Below are 27,742 nucleotides of genomic sequence, written 5' to 3' on the forward strand. Positions count from 1 at the left end.
GAAGAGAAATAGTCCTTTTTCTCATATATTCAAATAATTAGCAGTGAGAAACTAAAAAAGCAACTGAGGGAGTAGGCACTATGATGACAGAGGTTATCACATAATATTAATTTCAACTTTTCAAAACTGATACAAACTGTGAATTATATTATTAGAAATGTCAGGGCAAAATGGGTACTTGATTTACTGTTGATAGAGCATTCATATCTTTTATGCAACTTTACCAAAGAAATAGCCCAAGTCAATAATTTCATACTATTACTTCCTAATTTAGGAAGTGAGAAAGTGGGATGTATTTCAAGGACATAGATTAGTTCCTTCTACCACCTTGTCATTTAATATAGGCCCAATGTCCATTTGCATTTTTAATCTACAAGCTGCTGAAAATTCACCCGATGCATGGATGAGGCAAAATTCTGCCTCCGTGCAGAGAGAGGATACCTCAGGTAGTTCATGCTAACTCAACATAAGGGCTCTTCAAAAATAACCTTGAATCTTTTCAACTTACAAAGCAGGGGGGTAGCTTCTTTACTTGGGTTTCTGATGGTAGATGGCTTTAACTCAACTAGTTTTCCCCCAAGCATCACGTACTCCTAAAAGCCTTTTCCTGGGACTCTGAACTCGATTTCTAATATGTCCCAGGAACTATGGTGACTTTGTTACCAGATCCTGTTCAGACAGTTCCCTCAGGCATTATTCTCTGTGCTCTCCTGCCATTCTCCACTTCTGCCCTACATGATATCTCCATTATGGGGGGTTTAATAATATAACAGAAAATGAGGCATAAAACATTTAAAGGCCACACAGTTGCCCTAAATTTTTGAAGGTTCTCTTTCCATGAGTGTGGGAAATAAAATCGGAACAATCATCTCTGGAAGGCTCTGCCTTAAGGAAAGGGAGTTCTTTATTATTGCTTTGAAGCTGACACTAGTGTAACTACATTGCTTTTGAGCCACTTGGGAGAAAAATAATTTAATGACCTAGGGTGTAAATACTTCAGTTCAAGAAGAAAAATTAAAATGAGAAGTTCAAGTGTTGAATCAGTGTGCAGTGGAAAGGAAGCCAGAGATTTTCTTTTCTCTTTAAATGGTTGACGTGTGTGTGTGTGTGTGTGTGTGTGTGTGTGTGTAAACCAAAGAACCTGAGACTGAACACACACACACACACACACACACAATGGGATTATTTTCATGAGGGAAGAGGAGAAAAATGGGCCAACTACTGAGCTCCTTTGCATGCACAGGTGGGCCATTCTTGCACGTTACCAGGCAACGTTACCTTCTCCTCCTCCTCTCTTCCCCTCACTAGTTGCCATGTACCGAGAACCATCTTTGCATGATGTTGGTGAAACGGTCCCGAAAACTGGGGTGACGCCAAGTAAAAGCACAAGCGCGTCGGCAATAATGAATGGAGGCAAACCAGTCAACAAGAGCAAGACCACATAGCCAGATCCTCACAGGTGGTGTGACTTTCTCGTCCTGAGCACAGTTGAGTGATTTATCCTTCCCAGACATTCCTCTCCCGGGGCTGAGGAGCAGGTGGGGAGCACGTGAATGCTTTCCCTTTGCTATCCCCGAACTTCTTTGTTGCAAATGGATAAATCTCAACCTGTGGCCCCACACAAGAAGATACCTGGACAACCAGCTAAACTCAGACCATGGAATGCCCTACCAGATATGGAATGCCTTTTTACTATCTTTTCTGTGACTGTGACACTTCATGTGAATGACATACTTCACAAGTACTCGATTCCTTGCCTGCTGACAGCTACCCATAATCCTTTTTGAGTCCTGTTTCGGCAAAATCCATGTGTTTAAGTTCAATTTTGTAGCACACCAATAATACTGAGTAATTTCTAGTTAGGAGCTGTAAAACTGTGCTATTATGGATTTCTCTCCTCCTCGTTTTTACAGGGCTGCTCGCTCCACTGTCTGTGACCTTTCGCAGGGATCGTGTTCCTCTAAATCTGAGATGTTGCAGTTGGCTTAGTTCGGAGAGCAATCAGGGAATCAGGAAGCCTTCTACACCTATTATTACAAATTGCATCTCTAAGATTAAGAATGTTGTCTCTGACTCACATTACTGATTAAACACACATATACGCTCTATCTGATAGCAGATACTGTGCTCCCTAGGTTGGCATTGGCTGGAGGGGATGAGGGTCAAACACTGGCCATGGAAAGCTCTGCATATGTGTTTGACATGCCCTCTAGTTTCTGTGTGTGTGTGTGTGTTTTCTACATATCACAAGCTTACTGGTAATGGTAACATTTGCCTTGCCCAGCGAGCGAGACCCACTGGTTTTTGAGAAAGTGGGTCCAAAGAATTCTGTAGGCCTCGTAGGCCTGATTAAGGTTCATTTTTCATCTATTAATCTTCATTACTGGGAAAAAAGGGGGGATCAATCATTAACACCTATGAAGAATTGCGCTACCTAAATCCATTTCCAATCAACTCCTTCCTGTTTTTAACGAACCAAACTAATGCCATCCCTGTTTTGGGCTGCGTCCCACTCATACCCAGCCAAGCATGGGCAAGGCGGCTGTTGAGTTCTTTTCTGCAGCAGCAATGCAAACGTTAGGTATAAATTAGACTTTACTATTTTTGGTGTTTAATGACAAGTTTTTAAACTGGACGTATTAGGAAAAAAGTTTTGTTTTTTTTTTTTTAGCTCAGCATGCTGAGTCCGGTACCATGGACCTCACCAGTACATACCTGTAGCTCAGCCTCTGGGTCCCCAGTTGCTCCCTGGCTGGGTTAGAGGTGCCTTGCCATGATCTCAGAATTATCCTAGATAAAAAAAATAAAGGCAAACCAACACACTCAAAGATGGGGTTTGGGGGCCACTGGTTTATTTGCTTTTATTTTGCTTTCTTAATTTCCTTTTGGAGTGACTACTGCTAAACTGTGCTTATGGAAGAGTGTAGCAACGAGGGTCAGAAATAGTTGACTAACCAGTGTAGAGTCCATGCAAAATGTTCAACACTGGATGTAATGAGCTTCACAATGTTCAGTACTCAACTGTTTGGAAATATATTTGTTAACTCTGTGTACTCTTAATAAAATTCAATGTTTTCTTCTCAGAAGAGTTAATTGAGACCAAACCGAACCTCGTTTACAGAAAACAATCTGTGAGATCAATGTACTGGCCTTTTATTATTTCCAGGTGGAAGGATAACCCAATTGCCGTTTGCCCCCATCTGCACTGTATTTACTGGGAAATTATTTTGTCATTGCTTTCATAAATCCCCATGGCAGCCCTTGCCCAGCATTTAAAATTTTTGGCCTGCTTAGCTGATTAAAAGTTCAGTATCAATTTAATGTTCATGCTTATTTCATTTTCATATTGGATTCCATTTTAATAAATAAAAAAGTTAGCTAACATTGGAGTAGATCTGTCAATAATGTTAAACTGCAAATACAACAAAATAATTCCTTTGACCATTCTGAATTTGGTGTCGTACCATTTTGAAACCTATTGTTTTTAACAGGATAAATTAAAAATGTATTAGATGAAATCCATGAATCAATTATTTAGGAAAGACATATATCCCATAATATGCAACAAACTATGAATAATTTGTATTTCCAATTAGATGGGCTTGTAGACACTGCTGACACCACTACACACACACACACACACACACACACACACACACAAACACACACATGACTCCAACTATATGTTTTTGATAATCAGCCTACTCGTGGTTTCTTTATCCCTTGCAAGCCAGTTTATTGGTTAAAATTAAGATAAGATTTATTTTTGTAAATGACAGATTTATGTAAATGTCTACCATTTTTTTATGGGTGTTCTATAAGGGCATTTATCACGATGAGTGGATGTCAGAGTACTTTTATCTAATACATGTTTAGACATATTGCAGAGGGGTCCTTGTTACTTGTAATTTAGTTAGATCATTTACTCTGTGTCTCGTCTCACCTGTTGCATGGCAAGAGGACAGCACCGACGAACTGCATGTAGTAGGAACCTGTGTATGAAGAACTGTTGGTATGTATCACTCAATTACATACGAAGTTTGTCTGCATTGTACAGTTTCTGTGTTTACTACCATTTGTTGTATTTGCAAATACAACATATTGAATAAAATATTTATATGAAGGCATATGAATAAACATCAAACAACTTTATGTAACAAAATGACATTGCATCACCCACATATATAGAGAAATGTCATGTAAATAAGTTGGTAAACTCAATCTCCCTTTACCATGCCAAAGAAAATTTTAGCTCTTTGATGATACCTCTCTTGCTATCTTCCAGGATAAGACTTCATTTTTTTTCCTTCAGAAATTAAGTTTGCTGTTATTCAGTGCAATCTGTCACTCTTGATGTTCTGTAAAGTAAATCTGATGGAATTCATTTGTATTTACAGAACACGTGTTTTGTATCTCTATGTACATATGTCCATTGCATCAAGTCTCTCTAATATCCCATTCTTTCTGCATGCATATCTGGTATGGGAGGGTTATTCCTACTGATTTGTTAGGGTAGCTGAGTGTTCTGCCCACCCTCAACAATACTCAAAAATGTTAAGTTTTTATATTTTAAGTGCCACCATTTTTATAATAAGTCTACTTTCTAAAATTTGCTACCACCCTACTTGGAAAAATTACAGAAGACATGCAAGTGGTCCATCCTATGTAAAGAGTAAAACAGAATTTAGTATCATTTCATTATGAAACTTGGTGAATTTAGAGATTCTTGCTCTAAATGTGTGTTTTTATTGTTCTGGGGAAGGGGTGGCTCAGATGCACAGTGGGCCCAAAGGACTCCTGCTCCAGTGCTTCTGTTAAGTCCTTGGCAACTCATAAGAGTTTCTTTATCATACCCGGCCACTTGCTTAATTGCTGCTTAACGCACTACAACAATCATTTTATCAAGATGATAGTAGCAGATTTAGTTTTTTTAACAAAAAAACATAAAACAAAAACTTTTTTGTTATTTAAGTTACACATGTATTACTTCATTTATAGTTTTCTTCCTGATATTGTGAAGGTAATTCATGTTGGATGAGAGAGAGAGAGAGAGAGAGAGAGAGAGAGAGAGAGAGAGAGATTGACTGAGATTCAGATTAGAAGGAGATGAAAATAATTAAGAATTATTTTCAACTTTATTTTAGGAAGAAGGGATATCCAGGGAAAAATTAATTTCAGGCTTACTCATTTTCCGAAATTCAGGGGGACCAAAATTAAGAATGTAAGTCATTTTACTTTGGAGTAAAATACATTGTATAGCTCAGGTTTCTTAGGGTATAAGGTGACATGAGTTGGTTGACTCTGGAAAACAGTAGAGTTTCAAAGTTTTGACAGTTGAATCTTCAAATCAAGGCTTAGTTATTTATATTTTGGTTTGGTTTCTTCCTTGGTTGTCATGCAGTCTGTTTCTAAAGTCTCCTGGCAGGTTGTGTTGGAGTTGTGATGGTAAGATCACTGCTTTCAATGTGCTCTAGAGCAGGAATTATGAACCTTCTAGAGCTCTGAATGACAGCAGACAGCCTCCTGCATCACTCATGCCAGAAGTTCACCGCCACTGCTCTAGGTTGTAGGTAACCTCAGGGAGCGCAGAAAGGCAGGTACAATGATTCTTTTCCTTATTTTTAGGACTTTGGTTGACTTTTATAGTATAAAAAGTCCTGTGGAGGTGTTCTTCAGTGAAGGCTTGCCAAACAGGTAGCGTTAGTGCCAGCACCATGAGTGAATTTCTTGGCTCTTTCCCAATTGACATTAATCTCACTGCAATTTTTTAAAACTACAATAAAACTTTTCCCCCATTGAGTACAAATGTGTCCTTTTTCTGCCTTTTTAAAGAGTGAAGGCTCTATCTTAGTAATGCAATCAAAAGTCAAAGAACAAATTCACATTTAGGAGGGGTGTAAGTTAAAATTTTACATATAACTGTATTTTCTTTCCATATAAATCCTGAAAATTCAATCACTTCTTTACAAATATATTGATGTTGGCATTGTTAGAGTGTAACACACACTCATATATACACACACACAATTACTATAGCAGACAGAAAGAAGTGAAAAAAATATTTCTGTTTTTATAGAAAAAGTACGCATTAGAGTTTAGGTACTCTATGACTTATAGCTCAGGTTTTGCTCTATAAGTTGTAATTTATTCCTGGGACATGATTAACTGTACATATTTTCATCTTTGTCCAAAAATAAAGACAAATCACGTTTTGAATTTTAAGGTAAAATAACTTCTCCAACATATAAAATCTTTTTCTTAGTATACAGAAATGCTGAGGAAATTTTTGAAATGAAAATATTTTAAAAAAGAATACTTTTGTTGTAGCTGCTGTTAGTGACAAGGAACAATGACATAAGGAGAATTGTACAAAGTAAGACACATCTGAGGTAGTGTGATGAGCCACAAGGAATTATAGGCAGTGCCAGTGGGGCAGGGTTTGCCAAACTATACTCAGCTCTGAGCCAAACCCAGCCCTAGAGCTGTGATTGTATGGACTGACTGTTTGGATGAACTTCTGTTTACTGTATTTCATATATTTTAAAATATTCAGTGCACACAATCAAAAAAGAGCATGCTACAGCGATTACGTGACTCACAAAGTCTAAGACATTTACTATTCAGTTGTTTATAGAAGCATGAGGACCGCAGTAAAGAAACCTGAAGATCCACTTGTACTATACTGGCTAAGTCATGTAATGAGCCCAGTTCTGGACACCATCAAATAAACCATAAAATTTGCTATTAAATGGTTATAGTAGGTTTGTTTGAGGCTTAAAATGTATGTATAGAAAAGAGGAAACAGTGTAATCTATATTGTTTCCTGACTACATATATTTCCCTCATTTTAGAAAACTGGTACAACAGTCAACATGCTGAATAATAGAAATAAAACTAATATGTCTCACTCCCTAATCTCAGGTTAGAGAGAAGAATTTTAAAAATCTATTAAATTATGAAAATATTAGAACTATACAAATAAGCATCGGTTAAAATAGTTTTCAATATTAAATTTTTAAGTACTATGGTGGGTGCGTATTCTCCTTATTTTTGATGATTGGGCTTATAAAGTACAAGCCATGGCTCCAGAACATTTACATCATAAATATAATATTTCCAAGTAAAATTTTTCATCTTAAAACAATATTGAAATGATTTTGCTACATTATTTTAGGACTTTACAAAATAATTCACATTTAGAAAACAAGTGCTTTTTTAGCTCTATATTATTAAAGGTTGCCTAAACTAATGTATGTAAGTAGACCTACCTGTATATATGTAAGGGAATTTCCAATAATTGTACATTTTCATAATTCAATGTGAATTTCCACACAGAGCAAAGTTCCACCATTAAGAAAATAAACATTTTTTCTATCACTGATTGAATATTTGTAATTTCTATTTAAGCCATATCTATTTTTTGGGTCCCTTTCTGAGCTTTTGGGATAGATGCCAGTTTATTACACATGCTGTTTTTGCCTTCTTTGCATGACCTTTAGAAAAATGACTCTTTTAAGGTAAATTAATTCATATTTCAGGTTCATCATATTTCTAACTAAATATTGTCTTTTTAAAAAGGCCACATTAAATAGAGAAAGAAATATGATATTTCACACATGTAGTCACTGCCCAGTTTTAAAAATGTGATAGTTTAGGAAACAAAATGAATATCCTTGAATAATAATTCATTGTTGTTGCTTTTCAATAGGTAAGCATATATTGACACAGAGTATAAACAACTTATATGATTATTTATTTAAAAGTTAAATTGTACATTTTTCATAATTTCTTCCTTTATCTTAGGAGAATCTTCTTTTGTGAGTTTAAAGCAAGAGAGACAGTGACTCAGTTGCTATAGGAACATGTTTTTTCCCTTTAGAAGCGGTTGTGATTCGTTGACTCCTTAACCCAACAGCACACCTCGTGTGTTTCTCTTCATTATCCCCTCTTGGTGATGCTGAGTGATAAGAAATCCTAGGAAAATCTGATTGATGGATTTACGTGAGACTGGATCTTTTTCTTAGATTCTAACATGCCATTCTTGTGTAGCAATGTGGCTTTCTAAAAACTGTGCTATGGGGCTTCTCAATTTCAGTACTGAGGGCATTTGGAGCCAGAAAATTCTTTGTTGCAGGGCAGTCTTGTGAACTGTAGGGTGTTTAACACTATCATGGGCTTCTGCCTGTCAGATACCCAGAGCACACCCTCCTACCCACTGTCTGTAGACATGGCTGAATGTCTTCTACATGGCAAAATTGCCTCCTTTAGGAATGACTAGTGTTAATTATGAAAGAATAGTTCTTTCTAGTGTTATTTATATCAGTTTTCTGAACTCATCTTAAATGGGTAGCCAGGTTTCATTCAGAAAGTCAGAAATAGAAAAACATACAATAGTCTGTTAAGTCAGTCCTAGGGTGGATTATACATGATTCCCTTGGTATTTATATGTTCTAATGGTCTAGAAAGATAAGAATCCATTCCTCTTCCATGGAATTATTAAGGATATTCTGTGCCAAGCCAAATTTCACACGCATTTCCATTCCATCCATCCCAGCATTCGCAGTTTCCACAGCTACAGATTCCATTCCCTGCAATGAAATATACCTAAGAATCAGTATCATGGTCAAAATACACCAAGAAAAAATATCCTATTATAAACTCTAACTGCTCATAAGGAAAATTGTTTCACTCACCCTCTCTAAAGTTTATTGTATGATGATCTTATTATTGTATTTTATTAAGCAGCTGTAGAAAATCTGATCTTTCAAATAATGACAGACACCTATTTGGAGCCATAATCTATGAATCAAGTAGTAACTATCCTATATTGCTCCAGCTGGGCTACCATGTCCCAATTCTATATTTCCTTTGAGAACAAGTGGTACCTGATTTACAAATAAATATTGAAAAACCATAAAGCTCTCTGACATAATATGAGGCAAGCCAGGTGGACAGCTAGAAGAGAACCCTGTATAAGAGTGATAGACATTAGGGGGCTGGGAATTTAGCTCAGCAGCACAGCGCCTGCCTGGAAAGTGCAAGTTCATGAGTTCGATTCCCGGTACTGGGAAAAAAAAAAAAAAAAAAGAGTGACAGACATTAAATGGCTTATTTAATGCCATACACATATTCATTTTTAGCTACAACTAGAAATGAAAAGGGAAAAATCTATTACTTCATTTTCCCTGTAACTTATCTAAGCAAATGTATTTTACAAGACATTATTAAGGCTCGACAAAATAGAATAGCACCGATCATCACAGAGGTGAGCCTTTCTATTTGTCGATTCCTCTCCCAACATGTCTGCTGTCGCCTGAAAACAACCAACACAGTAGCTGTAAGCACTTGGATCCTGTTGAAAATAATAGTCCATCTCCCACACCACGCTAAAAATAAAATAATTCTCAAGAGATTTCTTTTCAATATATATTAATTCATATATGTCAGTTTATAGGGTAGGTTACCTTGTGGAAATTTCCCCCAAAATCATAGAATAGATTTAATTCTTTCTGTCAGTGAATATTTACAAATGCTTACTTTCTCTTTCATAGTTACTTCCCATTCACAGCTGTCCCCTGCTTATATGGAACCTGTCCTGTCTTGTCACCTAAATCACCGTGTGCTGGGTGTCATTTGACTCCACTGCAGATTGTGGCATGGAACAATTACAGTATTCAATACTGCACCTGTGCAAATGAGACCATCGTGTTTGTCGCAGTCTCTGTCATCACAGTCACAGAATTCCCCTGAAATATACCACTCTTCAGCAGAACAAATGCACTTTCCACAGTGACAAGAACCTGAAATCACAAAGGGCATTACTTGCCATCACCATGTAACTAAAGGTTTCCATCTAGAATAGAATATCGTTGCCACACAGACAATAGGCTTCTAATAACCCATCTTCCAAAGGTAAAAGTTTATTGAATAGCTGGTTTCTCAGAGGGGAGCTTTACTTACTGTAATTCATAAAGGTCATCTGGCAAAGCCTTCATGATAGATTGAGACAGTTGCAATTAGCCTTGAGCAAATGTTCTGTGGCCCAGTCTGGTTGAAATGTCAATGAGAACAGAATGTGGCTGATTCTTATAGACAGTCTCTCAAAAAGGTGTGTAAAAGAATAGATGGTTTCTTTTCCCCTTTTAGTTTCTCTTTTATGAATTGAGTCTCAGTCTGGAAGTGCATATTCTTTAAAGGAATCCAGTAGTATATTCCATTAAACAAAGATGCATTTTATAATTAAGATAACTATTGAATTATTGGGCACATAATTGTTGATTTTTGTTTACATGATTTTTTGAAGGAGGCACACATAGATGTATACAGGGAGTGGTTAACTAAATTGCTATAATTCTTTTACTATGTCCTCAGGATTCTCCATCACAGTCCAAGCTAGCTCTAATCTTGTCGCCCAATGTTCACAGTTTGTGGGGCTCTAAGTTCAACCATTTACCCTACCACTTAACCTACCTCTTTTTTTTTAACCATCTTCCTCGTTTTTAAAACTTACTGCTTGATGATTAAAATACTTAGCTACTAAGAAATAATTTTATTGGTGGTGTATTTTAAATCAACAATAATATATGAGTTAAGTGTTGTCTCAAAGGAAAGTTCTCTCAGCCTAAATAGCTTTCATGACAGGCTAAAAAAAAAAATCTTCACATGGTAAGACTCTCCAGAACAGCAAGAAAGGCAACTTTAAATCAGAAAGAATGTCCTTCCATTTTCTTGGGTTGATTTTTCTTTCTAATTGTGATTTCTTCGTACTAACAGATGGTTATTGATAAGTTTTTCGGGTCAAAAAATCACTTTGAGATGAGGTACAGTAGTAGAAGCATTGTGACATACTTGACAAAATTCCAAACTTATATAAGTTCAAAATATATTAGGTGGATGGGGCAGGCATCAATCCTGAGTCCTTCTATTGGAACATAGGAACTTAAAAATTATCAATAAACTGATTAACACACATATCATAAAAGGGTTCAGATTAATGTGTCCCAAGCAGGAAGTCTGGTGTAGTATTTCACAATACGGAAACTAGTATACACGTGATAGGGGAAAGAATGTCCAATGGTCTAATTAAACTTGTATCACTCCTTATTCCAATATAAGGAAAGAGTCAGAATTAGGTGATTATGAGAATTGTTCTTACATTTATTTTTGTAGTACTTTTTATTTTTATTTCAAAGAGAATAAAAAAATAACAACATAGACAAAAACAAAACAAAGCAAAAATAAAAATGATGCAGGGCTTCAAAACAGAATGATAGAAATTAACAGTGGTAACACTTATTTTTAATTTCTTGCTTAACTACAGCATAATTTCATTGAGTTTTGGCTTATTTTCTTCAGAATCTGTGTTGATTTACAGGCTTGTGAGCAAACTATAGATATCTTTCAGTTCTGCTGACTGATTAGCAACCTGCTAGCTGCTCGGGAACCTGAGGGCGGTCTTCCTAGGTCATTCTGCAAAGTCCAGTGGCTCTCTCTTCCTCTCATCTGAATACAGTGTACTCTTATTTTGGAATTTATTTGTTCCAATCTTAATTGGAACAAATAAATCTTAATCCAATCTTCAATTTTTCCAAATGCATAAGCCTGGAGATGTTCAATAGTCAACTGCCTGTTTGACAAGGGGTTAGTGATATATCTGCCAACAAGGAAAATATGGAACTTTGCATTGATCATGAGAGAAATTGCCTCAAAAGGAACAATATTTAGTGTTCTGTTTCCACAAATGAAAGAAGGCTGTTTGAAGAATTCTACTCCTTTTAGTTGCTTCTAAAACAATTATCTTCCTTACACTGAAAAATTCTTTCTAAAACAGAACTAAATGATTTTATACATTCATAATACTCATCATGATGATGGATTTTGTAGGGTCACAGTTCATGAAAAGATCTCACATATCATCTTTAAGTTTATCAGCTGGCCAGGAAAAAGTTCTGTTCACTGCCCATGCTTCTGGAATGCTCAGCTTCAGACCATAGAAAAGTCTTTTTCTAAAACTGGTTAGCTCAGCAAAAGTTCATATGGATATACTGATAGAACATATGATGAGTACATTCCAGTTCCAAATGTCTACTAGTTACAAAATACTTAGAATTTTTTAAAAGGAGGATTGATTTTGTATGTGCCACTGAACAGTAGCTTTTCTCAGTCAGCACTTTCCCAGCTGTTTGTTCTTTCCTGTTTGTCAATCCTTAAGGCATCTTAGAGGTAGGAAATTCTTCTACTGCTTGTATAACTAGGAATAGCATAGCATGTAATAATAGCACAGTGTGAGTAGTTATTAGGGTCTACTATAGCACCTTCTTTAGCTCTGGCTGTTATCATCACTAACCAACAAGGGGATCAGTTGTCTCTCTCTGGAAAGTGTCAAATGTAGAGAGAAGATTCTATCTGATAGGCATAGGCTGTAGGACCACCCAGAGGTGAGCAATTGTTCAGCTCAGCTGGCTGGGCCTCACTGGACCAGAGACCCAATCTACCATAGGTGACAGCTAGCTCATCTCATCAGGAGCTCTAGGGTGGTAAGTTCTTAACCACAGCACCATTAATGCATTTTTTTCTTTCTCAATGTAAGATGAACCCTTAATGTTCCTATCTCTCTCTCTGTGCTTTTTGCTGACTTCCATCCGGGGAATCAGCCACATTTTCTCATGCGTCTTCACAGTATCCTTAGAACTTAACAAGGGAAAAGAAACCAATTTCTGCCTTCCAAGACGGGAATGGAAGAACAAAGGGGATAAGGGTACTTCCTAGAACCAGTAAGCATCATTTAACTTCAGATTTCAGTCTGACTTGATCTACCTTCCCATTTAGCAATCGGCCTAGCTATGATGTCGCTCACAGCAAAAACTTCCCTATGGTTTCCAATCTGCACTGTTCGCTGCTGCAAGTTGGATGGGAGAGCCTTACTGGGAGGGGCAGCTGGAACACTGGGATGAGGCTGGTTTCGTGAAGCATAACGTTTATCCATTCTCTTATTTCTTGGGTGTGGGACAGCCGGGTGGGTGACTGAGAGGCAGGTGTGTGGACTCTGGGCTAACTAGATGATGCAGGGCCCAACAATAGTTTGGGAGGGCTCATGGAGACATTTCATGACATGTATTTACAGACACTGTCACACAAGAGTGAGAATATAAGACGTGGGTCTAGGTTTAAGTCATTAAGGTAAAATGTTACTATGTCATCTTGGACTCAAATAAATCCCCAACTAAAGAAGTATAAAAATATATGTAACATGAATTACATCGTGTACTCTGCAAAGGTAGCTAAACTTAGGGGAGATCTGACTACTGAGCTCATCTCTCTTGGTTATTTACAAAAACAGTTTGAGTCTAAGGGCAAGGCACCTTTGTCAGTTACCCCACCTCATTACTAACGTTGGACTTTCTTTTCCATTCATCAAGCCTGACAAAATGCTGCAACCCAACATCCCAGCAGGCAGTTTTCACTATTGTACTAACGACTCCATCTGTTATGAAGGTCACAACAATGTATCTTGTTTTAAATTTTTCTATGGAGTGATTTATTGTCTTGGCTATCAATTTGTAAAGAAATAAAATGCTATTTCTTCATCGTCTCCTGAGGTGACAGCTTTGTTCACAGTTCGTGGCAAGTGCATGGTTTAGACTTGTTGTTTCCGTGGATGTGGGCCTCAGACTGGGGTGCCTTGGTGATTGCAAGCTCTTCCTCACCCCTGCCCCAGAATCAGATGAAGAAAACTGTGGACATCCTTTCTGATCATCAGGAACAGAAGGTTTCATTTACAAATTTGGGAAAATGCATATAGAATCCAGACACATCTATGGGATGTATCAGAAAAACACAGCTCTGGTGAAATGATTTGAAACAGGTTGCCCTTTTCTGTTGCCATGTTGGGGTCCCTTAGTCTATGCATAAGATGCTTTTGCTGTGGTTCTCAGGTAGTGTACCATGACACTCCCCAAGGAAACTGGAAAAACTACTTTATCGCCATCATTTCTGTATCTAACATGAAGCACAAGTTCATGGTCTCAGCGTCTCTTTTCATCTATAATCCAGCACTAATATCTCCAGAACAGTAAGAAAGAAAGTAGCCTGCAACCAGCTGCTGGTAACTATACCTGTAACTAGTCCTGTAACCAACATGGACATCAGAGTGTGCAGCCTTAGGGCAGCTTGTACATCCTCTTTTGAACTTAAAGACTATAAGCCCTCTAGTCATTCACGGATAAACACATAGTTTAGGCAAGTATAATTTCAATCCTTTATTGATTTCTGGGTATATTTCCACTACCAAAGCCAACCATTTGTAAAGACTTTAACTAGAAAGATGTTTTGGTTTTGAGGAAATGCCTTTCGGTCAACATTTCATCAACCTAACTTTTAAAAATATTTTCTGCATTTAAGAAGCTGACAAATGAGAATCATTTCTGGGCCTCTAATGAAGTGAATAGAATGTTTATTCTTTGAAAAGGACCCCTTTGTATGAAGCAGACTGTTACTACATTGGCAAGTGAAGCTTTGTGTCTTCTACAGAACTTGCAGACTTGCTAGGTGCCCATGAGCACACACATGCACACAAAGTTTGACTTTTAAAACAAACACATATAAATGAATATGCTAATGAATGTGTGTCCTCACTCAGAAGAGCTTCTGTGAAAAGCTCTTTTCCTTATTTCAGTTAAGGAAAAAAATCAAGCATTTAAATTTAACAGTTTTGAAAGGAGTTCATCGCTCTCGGTATTCTTTAAATGGTGGACATTCCTCTGAGCTGAGAACCTTTCTTCTTCCTGACTCCTCCCTGCAGTTTGATCCCATCCCTGCCTACTTTTCTGCTTTTCTCCATTAATCTCTCCTTCCTCGATGCCTTTCACTGTCATTTCCTTTTAACCTCTTGTCCCTCTTTTTATTTTCCAACACATCCTGAACCCAAAACAGATGTTTCTAGGAGCTGAGGCCCTTGCAGAGAACTGGAGGAAGATGTATTTAAGACCTAACTTGAGCGATATTAATGGAAGGATAAACAGAGAACAGAGGGACTGAATTCATTTAAGTGCTACTTGCCTGTTGTCACAGCATGAGATCATAGGCATCCCCCCTCCCAGCCCTGTAAACCCAAGTCTGGGACACAGAATTCCTGAAACCAGGAACACTGACATCTATTGCAATGATGATGTTTGTGTCCACTTCCTTCCTCCCAGCACTGGAGGTGGTCACAGCATCCGTCTGCTTTGATGGCTGAAGTTGTCCTGAGCCTTTTTCAATTTTTGTCTTTATGTGATAGGGAAAGTACTAGTCACCGTTTAGGGAACACATTACCCATGGTGTATCCTACTCTCTGAAACCCCCTTCACATTCTGTGGCGGTGTCTCAAGTGGAGTTCCTTACATAAAGTGGGATGAAAATATAAGGTGAATGCTTAAATTTAACAATTTATTATACCCTATTTATTATCACTCTATGCTTGCTTGGAATAAATAATTTTTTCTGTTAAAGAAAACTGCACTAGAATTATGGGACTAATATACTCCTTTTCTGTCTTTCTCACACACTTTCCCCTCTCTTCCTCCACATACACACCTATGCAACTTAGCCTTAGAAGTTACAAACATCATAATTTTTGCCACTTTTCTGCAGCTCTGGGCTGTCCTACTTCAGAGGTGAGTGCCACAATGATCACTTTGCTTTTTTCTAATTTGGGTCCATTTAGAACCAGGTCTATTTCCCTGCCTTTAGTCTTCATACTATTCATTCTCCTTTCAGACACTGATGCAGTGTCTTCAGACAGTGCAGCTGATGGGCAGTCTCTGTGGACAAAAGCTCTCTTAGGTGTTTCATGATCCTAGATCCTCAGCCTCATGTGGGGAGAGTTCAGGCTTCATGTTTGGTGCAGGCAAATTGCACAGTGGCTTTCTTTCACATAAGCTTCCTTCTGGAAAAGAGTTGCTACTCACTGTCCTACCACCCACGTGTCAGAACATGAATCCAGTCCAGACGTCGGCACGGATACTCACCCTTCCCCGAGCACAACATGCCATCTGCTGATTCACACAGGCTCTTGCTTTGCTCCTCCGTCATGTTGCATTTCCGTGGATGCTGGCAGAGTTCTCCAAACCATCCTCGCTCACAGACGCAGCGACCACAGGAACATGTGCCGTGACCTGTGAAGCAATTACAGGTTGAAGACTAATGAGTAAATAATCCACACAATCAGAGAGGCCACAGGGTCTCATTTCTTACCAAACACATTTTGCTTTGATGCATAGTCAATTTGGCATGTAATTGCTTAAAAGAACACCACAGCAGAAATCTAGCTTAACATGGTAAATTTGAATGTATCATAGGAGATGGACTCGAGAGAAAGAAACGTAGAAGTAACTTAAAATAGAATGACACCATCTGTTTTCAATACAGAATGCCTCTGCATTTACATGTTTGTCAGGACGGAGTCTCAATGCCATTCTTCACCGTGCACACCATGATGTCCAGACCAATTTGCAAAGCTGGTCACGGTACCGTCGCTTGCAGCATGTATTAGCTGCTTTCCTATGGCTTGCTCATGAAAACAAAAGCCGTTCAGCATCACCTTACCTCTGTACCTCCGTACTTACTCATAGCAACCGCAAGACATGTAAGTAGCAACGTCTCTCTATTCACCAGACTTGGACTCCCATGTGACCTTTTGTTTCTCCTTACTATTCCTGGCATTCATTCCTATTTTCTGAAGCATTTAACTTTGGGTGTGCATAGGACACTGCCTTTGGGAAAATTATACAGCAATACTTCTGTGTCCTTGCTTTTCAGCCACACTCCATCAGACTGCATGATTTTCCATTGTAAGTCTTTGTTTCTTCTCAGTGCTTTCTTCTTTTGTCTGATGCGGCACTGCCTTACAGATAGATTTCTCCTGAATCGATTAATTGTTCTGAAAAGATTTCCAGAGTACGTGTTATGAATGGAGCATTTTGCTAGGTTCTAGGAGATATGAAATAAACAATGGACACCACGGCCCTGTTCTTCTCCAGGGACCCGCAGTACCCTCATGCAGCCTCTTTGGAGCAGTTGCCACATTCTCTCAGGACCACATGCTCTGGTGTGCCCTTCAAGAGCAAACCGTGCTCCATATGCTGTATGACACTAATCTCTGCATGTGCAGGGATTGGTGACTAATACTTGTTTGAAATTCCTTTTATGATTAATTTAACATAACCACCCATGAATCCAAGTAGTGGTTTTCTATAACACACAACTATCTACAAGTTAAGAAAAAATAAATGGAAGATGAATTTCAGGGAATTCTAGAATAGACCTGTCTCCAGCAGCTGCTTCTTCTTTGTGTAGCAATGCATTACCTGTAATCTCACTAGCGATTTTTGAGTTTGGGGTTTCCCCCATGTTCTAGTCAGAAACCTGAACCTAGAGAGAATGCTGTTGCTTTGAGTAACAGTTCTGTCAAACCAGAGCAGACATTCACTCGAGCTTCCTGATTTCCATTCCCATACTGCTTCCTCCATGTCATACCACCTCCACATTTCATTTCAGAAGATGATCCACCTTACAAACTTTTTAAAGTTTCTATATTTGTCAAATTCTGCAGCCTCTGAGGTACAGATTTGACAAATGGCCACTATCCCCTTCAAAGTTTCTACTCCATTGATTTTCATGACACTGGACTTTTCTTGCCCCTTCAACACTCCTTTCTTTCTATTTATTCTTCTACCTGTTTTCTGATCCAATAAAGATAAGTACCTCTAATTACATATCATTCACCCTGTGCATTTGTCTCAATATAATTTTTCCTTTGAAAAATTCATCAACCCATGGGATTTCTGACCATCAAATGATTGCAGGGCTGTATCCCTGGCCCTCGAATCTCTCCCAGATTCTATTCCTGTGATTCCCCACTTTGTGTGCTATTAGCCTTGCCCTTGACTCTTCTCAGTCTACATAGATAATTTTTTTCCCAGAAGCTACTGTTTTCTATTTCCCATTTCTTTTAAAGGCACAACTCTGCTTCCAGTCAACCAGTTCAAAACATTTTGAATAATGCTTGAAGTGTCGCATTTTCTTTCACTGAGAACTTTGTAAGGTCCTGTTGAAATTCCTCTAATACTTTTGTATATGTCACCATCATAAACCCTGGAGAAACTTTCCTGTCAAGTGTTTCTCCCATGTCCTCATTCCACAGCTCTACTCATATCAAAATCTTGATCTGTACTGCTTATGATACACTAATGCTTATGGGATGTTCACTTAGCCTTTGGTATGGTTTCGGTTTCTAAAAATAGTGTTCCAAGCTACCCTTCCAGTCTTCACCCTTCTCTTCCCCGTGAGAAAACCTGACCAATTCATTACTCCCTGCACAGCTCACTCTTTTCTGACCTCAAGCCCTCGGAGAACTAAGAATGCCCTCCCACTATATGTACTCAGCTCCTACTTAATTTCCCAAGCTTAGCAAAAGTGATTAAACTTCTATGAAGATTTTTCTAATATGCACAAGGAGAACTCCTCACTTCTCTGCAACTCTACACTATTTTGCTTTTCACTCTCTGTGGAACTGTTTTGCCTTCCGCCTTATGATGTGTAGTCATCTGGCAACCGAATTCATTCCTTGACTGCAGTCCTTGAGAGGAGGAGTTTACGCTGACTCAGCACTGCAGTCTATGTGGCCAAATCCTGTGCCTTTGACACAGTTGATCCCCAAAGACACTCATACCGGATTGAAATTAGCTTCATGAAAATATCCTTCTCACTTTCTTCTTAAGCAATGCAAGCTTAGAATCCTACACTAATTCTAGGATACTTGGCTTATGGTTTGTTATTCAGAGGCAATGAACAGTTTTTGAGTTGCAGTTTTAGTTTTACTTTTATGGACCAAAGCCAAGCTAGAGAGTTAGTGCCCCCTAAGGGCAATTTACACAATGAATAGCTTTTAAATTGATTATACCTTGACTTCATTAAAACTAAAGTCCACTTAAAGTGCAAATCTCTTTCACAAGTAAAAAGTTGTCCATGTTTGGAGATAGAGTCTGAAGTACAAAAACACAAAAGAAAAAAAGAGTCTCTAGTGTCTGCCTCTACAGAGGTAGACAGAGTACACTGCAGAGTTTTCAGATGCTCATGTTTCCTTCTGGCGCTGGACTGATAAGAGTTGTCATCCATCTCGGACTCGTTCAATCTCTAGGGCAGAAGAAGGCATTCTGATTTTGATTCAGGACTCATTGAGAATGACTCAGTGAATCACTCTCAGAGCAAGGAATTGAATATTAAATTTATATGCAAAGAAATAGAAGATTGTTTTTCATTTATTAATTCCTTTATCAAAGTTTAATTGGCAACTAGCCCAGAAATCGTCAAAATGCATAGATATTTCAATGCTTTCAATTACAGTTATATGACTTCCCTTTGCTGAAAATTTCAAAAGCAAACTTTCAATAATCTCATCTTTATACACTTTAATAATTTAGACATCTATTCAAGAAACATCTCTTGCATACCCACACAATGGCGGTAGTTTAGGATATAGTAGTGCATAAACTGGGTAGCGCCTTGTTTCATGGGCCTAAAGGTGTAGAAGAAGCAAGAACAAGCAACAACAAGCAAATACACTTGAGTCAAAGAAGACTTCAGAACTCTCCTGTACTCAGCAGTGAAAAGACTGCAGAGGGAAGGAGTCATGGAAAGGCTCAGCAGGGCCCCGGGATGAGCCCCAGCAATGCCCCACTGGCCAGTTAGCCAATGTCCTAGGATCAGAGCCTAGAAAAGCTCATGAACAGTCCTTGGGATGCAGAAGAGCTGGGCAGTGGAGGCCAATGTGTTTGGAGGAAAATGAGCAGAAACATGGGATAAATTATAAAGTTGGAGCAATACTCAGCAATGAGCCGCAGAGTAGATTGTTTATTCTTGGTAAAGTGTTTCAGTTGATTTTAAGGGAATGAGAAAGGAAAGACGGTATTAAGCAAGAAAGGGATGTGATATGATTAACAATTTGCAAATTCATTTTAGCAGTGGCATTACTACGTGTCGGAGGATGCGAGCTTAGAGGGTGTGTGAAGGTTACCCCAGTTGTCTACGTGAAATATGATGGAAGCTCCAAGTAGGGTGGGGGTAGTGGAAACGCAGAGGACTCAGTGGAGGGGCTGTATGATTGGGTGTGCTGCGTTAGGGAAACAAGCTACTTGTTCTTTGGCTACCAAAATTGTATAAATCATATAATTTATGAAATATGGGAGCTACAAAAGAGAAAGGCTCAACAAGGAAAATAAGTCTGTTTGGGTCCTCTTGTTTGAAATACTCTTTAAACAGCTAAACTGTGAGGCCAAGTAAGCCGTAGAACAAATGCCTGGCCCTCAGAGTTTGGAGCTAGGCTGCCAAGACACTGCCAAGTCTCAGGAATTTCCAAGATCTGTGATGAGAGCACAGGAAGAGAAACCAAACAAAGAGGAAAAACCAGTAGAAGAGGGGGACAATAAGATTCTGTTTTGTCTCATAAGATGATAAAGTACACCAGATGTGGAGATACTTGATCCTAACATCTGGGAAGATGAACCGAGAAGATCACAAGTTTGACTTCAACCTAGGCAACTAATGACTTTGCAAGACCCTGTCTCCCAAAAGTAGGGGGTGTATATGAGGATGTGGTGCACGGTGAATGCCCTGGGTTCAATATCCAGCACTGCAAGAATGAGTTAAAAAATAAGACCATAGGAACAGTTTCAGTCAACTTTTCCCTGACCAACACTCCTGCACTGCCATTTAGTTATGTGTGAATAGGGCTGGCAGAACTGCTGGAGAATTACCCATCCAGTCCATCCATTGAGAACAGCCTCTCTCTAGTTGTGGAAGCAGCAGTTATATTATCTTCAGAGAGTACCTTATATGGAAAGAACCTGTCAATCTGCCTTGCCTGACTTCCTACATATGCATACAAGTGAGTGATCTCCCAGACACAGAACACTATCTCTGCCATACCCTCACCCCATCAGGGACACTGTCAGATGGCTTTTCTTTCTAGCCCCTTCCCTTCCCCCTCATCAAAGCATTCATAAGAATGCTGTGGAGCAGCCTTGTCTCATCCAAACAATACAGTAGTTCCTAACCAGAGGTGACTATTTGAATTTATTAAATTTAAGTGAAATTTAGAAATCAACTTGTCCGTCTCGTTAGTCACACTTCAAGTGCTCAACACACACACGTGGCCATTGTTAAACAATACAGCAGTAGACTATGTCACCGTCTTTGTAAAACAGTTCTATTGGACTGTGCTACGCTAGACAATGGCATTTTCCAGTGAAACTCATGAGCTCTGGTGTTCATTTCCTTAAAACACTGCAATGATGGTCCTCAGTTAGGAAACTCACCTGCCAAGTGAATCAAACATTATACATTTTCTACCGAATGCCTTTCTCCCTTTCTCAATATAAAGATAACCCTCATGCTTTCAGGGAGGTAATAATATACCCAGAGAGACACTTTGTGATTGCCCAGTCTCCTTTCAACCCAGACGTACCTGTAGGATACAGCACAGACACATGAGAAACCAGAAATGCTCTCCTGGTGCGGTTTTGAGGAAGCGACTGTGCTCCAGGGAATGGGACAAATTTAGCCAACGTGTGTCCTCTGCTTTTCTGCTTTCCCTTCCCATTTCTTTCCGGGAGGATAGACACACAGTAGGGGCTGTCCATAAGAATGACAATACAAGTCATATGTTTAGAAAGAGTAGAGCAGAAGTAAAGGCAAAGGGGGTGCAGGGACATGGATGGTACCCAGGAGGCCACACTACCATCCATCCCTAGAGTGACAACCTACATACTTATCCTACGTGTTAGTCACTTTCAGCCAACACAGTTCCAATTTATACCTTTACAAATTTGGGGAAGAATTTTGTGATTTTGAGATGTAATTTGAAACAATCTTTGGCTGCTATATTTTTCCATCTAAGAAAACCTCGGACTGAGTAAGTGGTCTGATGTCTTCCTTAATGTAAGAAAGCCAGCAGTGCCCTGGAGTCACTGAGTTTTCCCTCCTGGGCTGCATGACTTCCTTCAAAATTGCAGCTATGAACTGAAGAACTCCCTGAAGAAATGCGAACTGATTGTGTAATTAAGAGGTGGCTCTTCATTATCCCTTCTTGCTTCTTAAATTGGACTCCTGGGCAGCTATTCTAGGAGAATAGAGAAAAGAAGCAAAGTAATAAGGAGCCTATTTCTTATTTTCACCCCGGGTAGATGAAGTACAGGAGGAAAGTCTCTGATTAAGCTTTTATAAGGCTAAAACAATTAAATACACATGATCCAGCATGTGAATATATTTTCTTTATGGTGTCTTGAACCACAAATCAATGAAAATGAATAATCTTTAGGAACTATCACCTTAGAAAAAGTACTTTTTTCAATAATGACTTATTTGATAAGAAATCCATGCATCTACAGGTCAAATATATTTTATTATTATTAAAAATATCTAGGGACCACATATGGTCTATGATAATTGAACATGACTCACAGCAAGTTAATTAAATGAAAAATGGTCTTATTCTATTCTCATTTTCTTTTCTGCCAGTCATTTTCATGACTCTTTTTGAGGTTATAATTTTGATGTAATCAAAACTGAACTACTTTAAATTGTGAAATTAGCTGCATTCACCTTCAGGTACAATTGCTAATTTATCCCAACCTCCCAGAAATGGTTTAATCATCTTCAGTTCTATTGCTAGAAATGTGGATAAACAATGGTGGCTTATGGTTCTTATGTGCCTGCTGATTAGGTAGGCTGATGGATGTCATTTGCTTTACTTATTTACTAGTTTATTAAAATAGTTCGACAGCCCTTGCTTTGCAGTTCTAGTCCATTTCTCCAGGTGAAAGGCCACTGATATTGTCAAGCAGTGCATGATGGAAAACTTAGAAAAATACCCAGATTAGAGATCCTCAATTTTGTTCTCTGAAGCAAAGGCAGAGGGATAACTTTCACATTTTCATAGCAGTAAGATTTGTTCACTACCGGTTGCCAATGGTGGGGAAGATTTTATAAGGGAGACTATTTGGAATCATGATGGAAGAGTGGGAGAATGCTGAGGCTATTCAGAAAGAAAAGGGAGGGTGAGGAACAGAATGTCAAAGGAACAATGGTGGTGAAGAAAGTAATTGCTTTGGAAAATCTACCTTCAATTCTATTGCAAAGGTGCAAAAACACTGATTGGATAGTTGCAACTCCCTTCCTAAACACTTGTAGTTAATGTTTCAAAGTACCTGAGGCAGATGTGTTGTTAGCTTTGCTGTTATGGGGATGGCCATCCTAATTTTTTATTCCCCATTACAGATTTAGGGCATTCAATGAATGTCTACCTGGTGCATAGGTGCACACTAACATTTCACTCTTTCTGTCTCCTTCTTACAGTAAAGCTAAAGGGTGAGTACTATTATTCTTATTGTACACATGAGTAACGCAAGGCAGATAAGCCAATCTTGTGAGAGAGTCTATGACTAGTAGGAAATAAAATTAGAATTCGAGTACTGGCCTTTCTAAAAGAGAGCTTCATAGCCATCTTGCTGCATGGAGCTGTATAACTTAGCTTAAAAGAAAATGGTCACTGAAAATACAGAAAAGTACATACATATGTACACACTAATACACCTGAGCATTCTATAGAACATGGATTTTTTCTAGACCAATTATCAAAATACCCAAAGAACATTCATAAACTTTGACTTGAAAAAAGTTCTATCCATCAGTCAGAACTAGAAATATAAAATGTCATCGGATATTATTTTAGTGATTGATGTGGGTAATTTTTTTAAAAGAATACATTAATTTAAAAGGAAAATATTAATTTAAAAATAATTTTAAAAACCTGATACCTAAAGATGAACAAAGTATAATAGGTGAAAGTAAAATAATATATATTATAAATAATAAATGAACAGATATCTTCATAATAAATCCTTCCCAAGGATGAGTTCAAGAGCAGTTAAGAGTTCCAAAAGCAAGAAAACAATATCTTTCTTCAATAAAACAAATATTCTTTTCTCCTCTCTGCTTTTGCTCAGGCTTTCCAGGCCTAAAATGGTCTTCACATCCAATTCTTGAACATCCAAATATTAGCTGTTCAAGGTGCAAGTCAGATAGAACTCCAACCTGAAAAGTTATCTGACCTCAAACTGGAAAATCATTGCCTTTCTCTTTCTCCTTATGTGTGACTCATTTATAATTTACTTAAAGAAAGTCCTTGGGCATCAACTCTTATCCTAATTTGAAGACATTATAACTGCAGGGATCAGTAGAAGAAAGGCAGGAAGGAAGGAGGAAAAGAAAGAGACTGATTATATTCATGGGACTTCTGCCAGCTCGAAAAGAAGACACACCTTGGTACTTACAGCACAGCACTGCGACATTATGCCCGAGAGGAACCTCTGCCGTGCAGAAGAGGTATAGAATAATTTCAGGAAGATTTTATAAAGGAGACCATTTGGAATCATGATGGAAGAGTGGGAGAATGCTGAGGCTATTCAGAAAGAAAAGGGAGGGTGAGGAACAGAATGTCAAAGGAACAAAATCACAATATATCCAAGAATGACCCTCCATGAAGAAACCATTTCTTCCATAAATGGAAACATTGGTACAAAAAAATACATCTTATGCAGAAGGGGAGGGAATTTAGGAATGGAGGGAGGGAAGAGGAGGGGGAAGAAAATGGGAACTCAAAAGGATTAAGATGCCATATGCACAGGTGTCCACTCCAAACAGGGAATGCATTCATTATGTATTACAAACACGTACCAATAAGAAAAGATAAAGGGCAAAGGGCATAGTTTCCTCTACCCATCTAATTATTCAAAGTAGAAACTTAATATTCACCCTTGATTCCATCCTGTCCCTCACTTGACAATCAAAAATTTCCATAAATGCTGCTGTAGTCTGGGGCGAGGTGGTGGTGGGGATTTTCAGTTCAGCTAAGCACCTATTTAACGCTCAGAAAGAATCTCCCTGGAAAGACATGGGACGTAAGCCACCTCTTGCAGCAGGCAGCATCAGGCATCAGGCGTGTCCAGGGACCCCTCCCAGCAGCAGCTCTTGGGGAGGATAGCTCGTACAACTGTCTGCAGATTTTCTTCTCTTCAAATAACAGCCCAGACGCAGGGAGATAAGATCCACAGAATACAGATACTGAGGCTCCTCTGGCTTAGAATAAGCCTCACACTCTACAAGAGCCAAAGTCTCTTCTGAAGATCCTTTAATCATAGCTTTCAGAGATCCCACAAGGGGCATGCCCTCTGGCAGGGTAGTGGGGACATATAGAGGTAAAAAGCATGGCAATTCCAGGGACATTTATGGTTCATTCATAATCTGCTCCTGATCTAGTTGGAATTTATCAGTCCTGGGTCAGTGTTATCAGGAGCAAGGTTGCCTGGTAACACTGGAATGCTTCATCTTTTTCCATTTGCAGGAAACCCAAAGTAGGAATTTATCAGAGTGCCAGAGTCTCCTGCAGCAGGGTCAGGGCTTTGTCAGGGTGTTGTCCAGATCCCAGTTTCTCCGTTTCTACTATCCTCCATAAAGAGAAAGCACCTGCATCTCTTAGCAGAACTTATACCCTGACATTCATACTCATCCCCAAACACACACCCCTTCTGACACACATTTTACTGGACATCAGGGGGCGCGTCATAAAACACTGTGGCATGTTATTGCTTTGTTCAATTCCTTCTCTTTCCCATTATCCTTTGAGTAAAGCTTCAAGTTGTTAACACAATTTGTACTCTTCTCTCCTCTGCTTTGTCACACAAGATTTCTCTCCAGTCCTCATCTGTTCTTCAAACACAATCATACCACCCCATCCCTTTCCCCAAGTCTCCTGTGCACAAAATGCTCTCTGATGTCTGAGTCTTATTGTCCTCACCTAGTCATGTGTCCTGTTCCTATTAAGTGTGGTGGTGTGTTTGTGATGTTCAGGCGAGTTCATGTGAATAAAGCATATTGTGTTCATGTGATTGTTGTCCAGATAGGACAGTGTGGGGAAGGCTTCCTTCACCACCAATTTATTTCAGCTTCCCTTGTGTGCCTCCCACTGAACCAGTGCTCGACTTCTGACCATGCACCTCTGCACTCTTCTGTCAGCATCCACTATTTAAGCTCCACTATTAGTTCTAAGGGATCAGGTACCCATCCGGTTTTACTGTCACCAAATCTGCACTGCTGAGAATCAGTAGGTTCTAGACACATACTTACTGAGTAAACCAGGAAACAAATGGTTAACTAGTTTCAACTGTACATAATTTGGAAGAATTTCCACATGGAAGTATTCAGTGAGAAATTACATCACCAGGAATGATTGACGTTGAGGGAGCATTTTGAGAAAAGTTGTCCTAAAGATGAAAGTGCAGAGAGTGAGATTACTACAGGGTAAGAAATAGGCAGCCCAGGCCATTGAGGCCATTCCCAGGCCACTCTGCAATGCCCTGGTCAGCAATGGCAGATGAACAAGAGAAATAAAGTGATTATGAAGACTGTGAGAAAAGATGTAGGTTGCAAGGGTGCCTGAGGCTCAGGAAGGGAAGCTTTTTGGGCTTCTCAGGGAAAAGGAGCTACAACTTTCTGCTAAACATGGTGGTCACGTAGAACAAGAACTTCAACTGCTTATGACTTGGACAACTAGTGATAATTAGTAACCTTAGGTAGAGTCAATGATATGGGATTGCTGGAGACAGCACTTTTCCACAGGTTTAAGACTCTGAGAGAACTGCAAGCATACAAGACAGAGATCATGGCATCAAAGAGGTAAAAAGCACGGAAGGGCTTGCATGTTTTTGGTGGCTGGAAATGCAGGGCCTTGCATGAAATGAGCATGCAATAGGTATTTTCTCATTTAGTCATTTTTAGGTCCCATTCACATGACAGGACATGTATGCTAAGCTAAATAAGGGAGAAGTTTTTGTGTGATAGTAGATATTTCTAAATAAACTGAGAAATATGGTAACTTTAACAATGCATGTTGTGACTTGAGGAATCCTAATGGCCAGAGTCTCTTAATCATGCCCCTTTGTGCTTGAGCAGATCCACTGTAAGCTTCCCCATAGACGTGCACTGTTAAGCCATAACCATTACGAATACTCCTGAGATGGGTGGGATTGGCTGGGTGACTTAGCAGCTCAGTGCTACATCTAAAAAGAAAGACTGCTTCATGCTAACAGAACAGAAAGGGGAAATTACTCATGCCATACAAAATTCAAGACTACTCACATATCTGAATAAATTGCCTATGCATGTGTATAATAATGGCTATCTAATATATGGATATGACACTTAACATGCCAGGTATGACCTTAAGTATTTGATGTGCATCAATTCATTGACTCACAATAATCCTACAAAATGAGTATTATTATTATATTACAAATGAGAAATGGAGGTTAGTAAACTTTGTGAGGCCACGGGAGTACACCCACAGAATGTGGCTTAGCCTGTAGCCTTATCTTGTGCATTACATTGATGCTTATATTTATAAGTTTAAACCCATTTAAGTAAATGTTTATGAAAGACACGGGAACTTGGGGTCTCCTTATGAGCTGGTTTACTATGTTTTGTGCTAACATGCAGTAATGAAATTGTTACAGGTTGGTTGAAACATATTAGATAATGCCATCTTTTGTACTTTCTATTCAAAGAATACTTCAGACCTAAAAGGACTTCATTGCTATAATATCCAAAGCCCAATATAATTCCTTACATAAAGCAATTATCAGAAAATAGA

The 27,742-nt window shown here is 38.8% G+C and overlaps 2 protein-coding genes across 3 annotated transcripts in view; one reads left to right on the top strand and one right to left on the bottom strand.

Annotated features, from left to right (window-relative positions):
- Fgf14 (fibroblast growth factor 14) overlaps positions 1-6,245 on the top strand; it is a 625,574-nt gene extending 619,329 nt beyond the window's left edge. For both annotated transcript variants that reach the window (XM_005374032.2, XM_005374033.2), the window contains exon 5: positions 1,309-6,245. In XM_005374032.2, coding sequence (XP_005374089.1) covers positions 1,309-1,445 — 137 coding nt within the window. In that variant the 3' untranslated portion in view covers positions 1,446-6,245. The remainder of the gene's footprint in view (positions 1-1,308) is intronic.
- A 1,489-nt stretch (positions 6,246-7,734) lies between these two features.
- The window catches only part of Itgbl1 (integrin, beta-like 1 (with EGF-like repeat domains)), a 214,305-nt gene continuing 194,297 nt past the window's right edge, over positions 7,735-27,742 (bottom strand). The window contains exons 9-11 of the mRNA XM_005374034.2: positions 16,008-16,154; positions 9,687-9,800; positions 7,735-8,588 (exon numbers count right to left, since the gene is read on the bottom strand). Of these exons, the coding sequence (XP_005374091.1) occupies positions 8,497-8,588; positions 9,687-9,800; positions 16,008-16,154 (353 nt within the window). The 3' untranslated portion in view covers positions 7,735-8,496. The remainder of the gene's footprint in view (positions 8,589-9,686; positions 9,801-16,007; positions 16,155-27,742) is intronic.

Source organism: Chinchilla lanigera, unplaced genomic scaffold, assembly GCF_000276665.1.
Source record: "Chinchilla lanigera isolate Chin_1 unplaced genomic scaffold, ChiLan1.0 scaffold00003, whole genome shotgun sequence".
In the NCBI taxonomy this organism is placed as follows: Eukaryota; Metazoa; Chordata; class Mammalia; order Rodentia; family Chinchillidae; genus Chinchilla; species Chinchilla lanigera.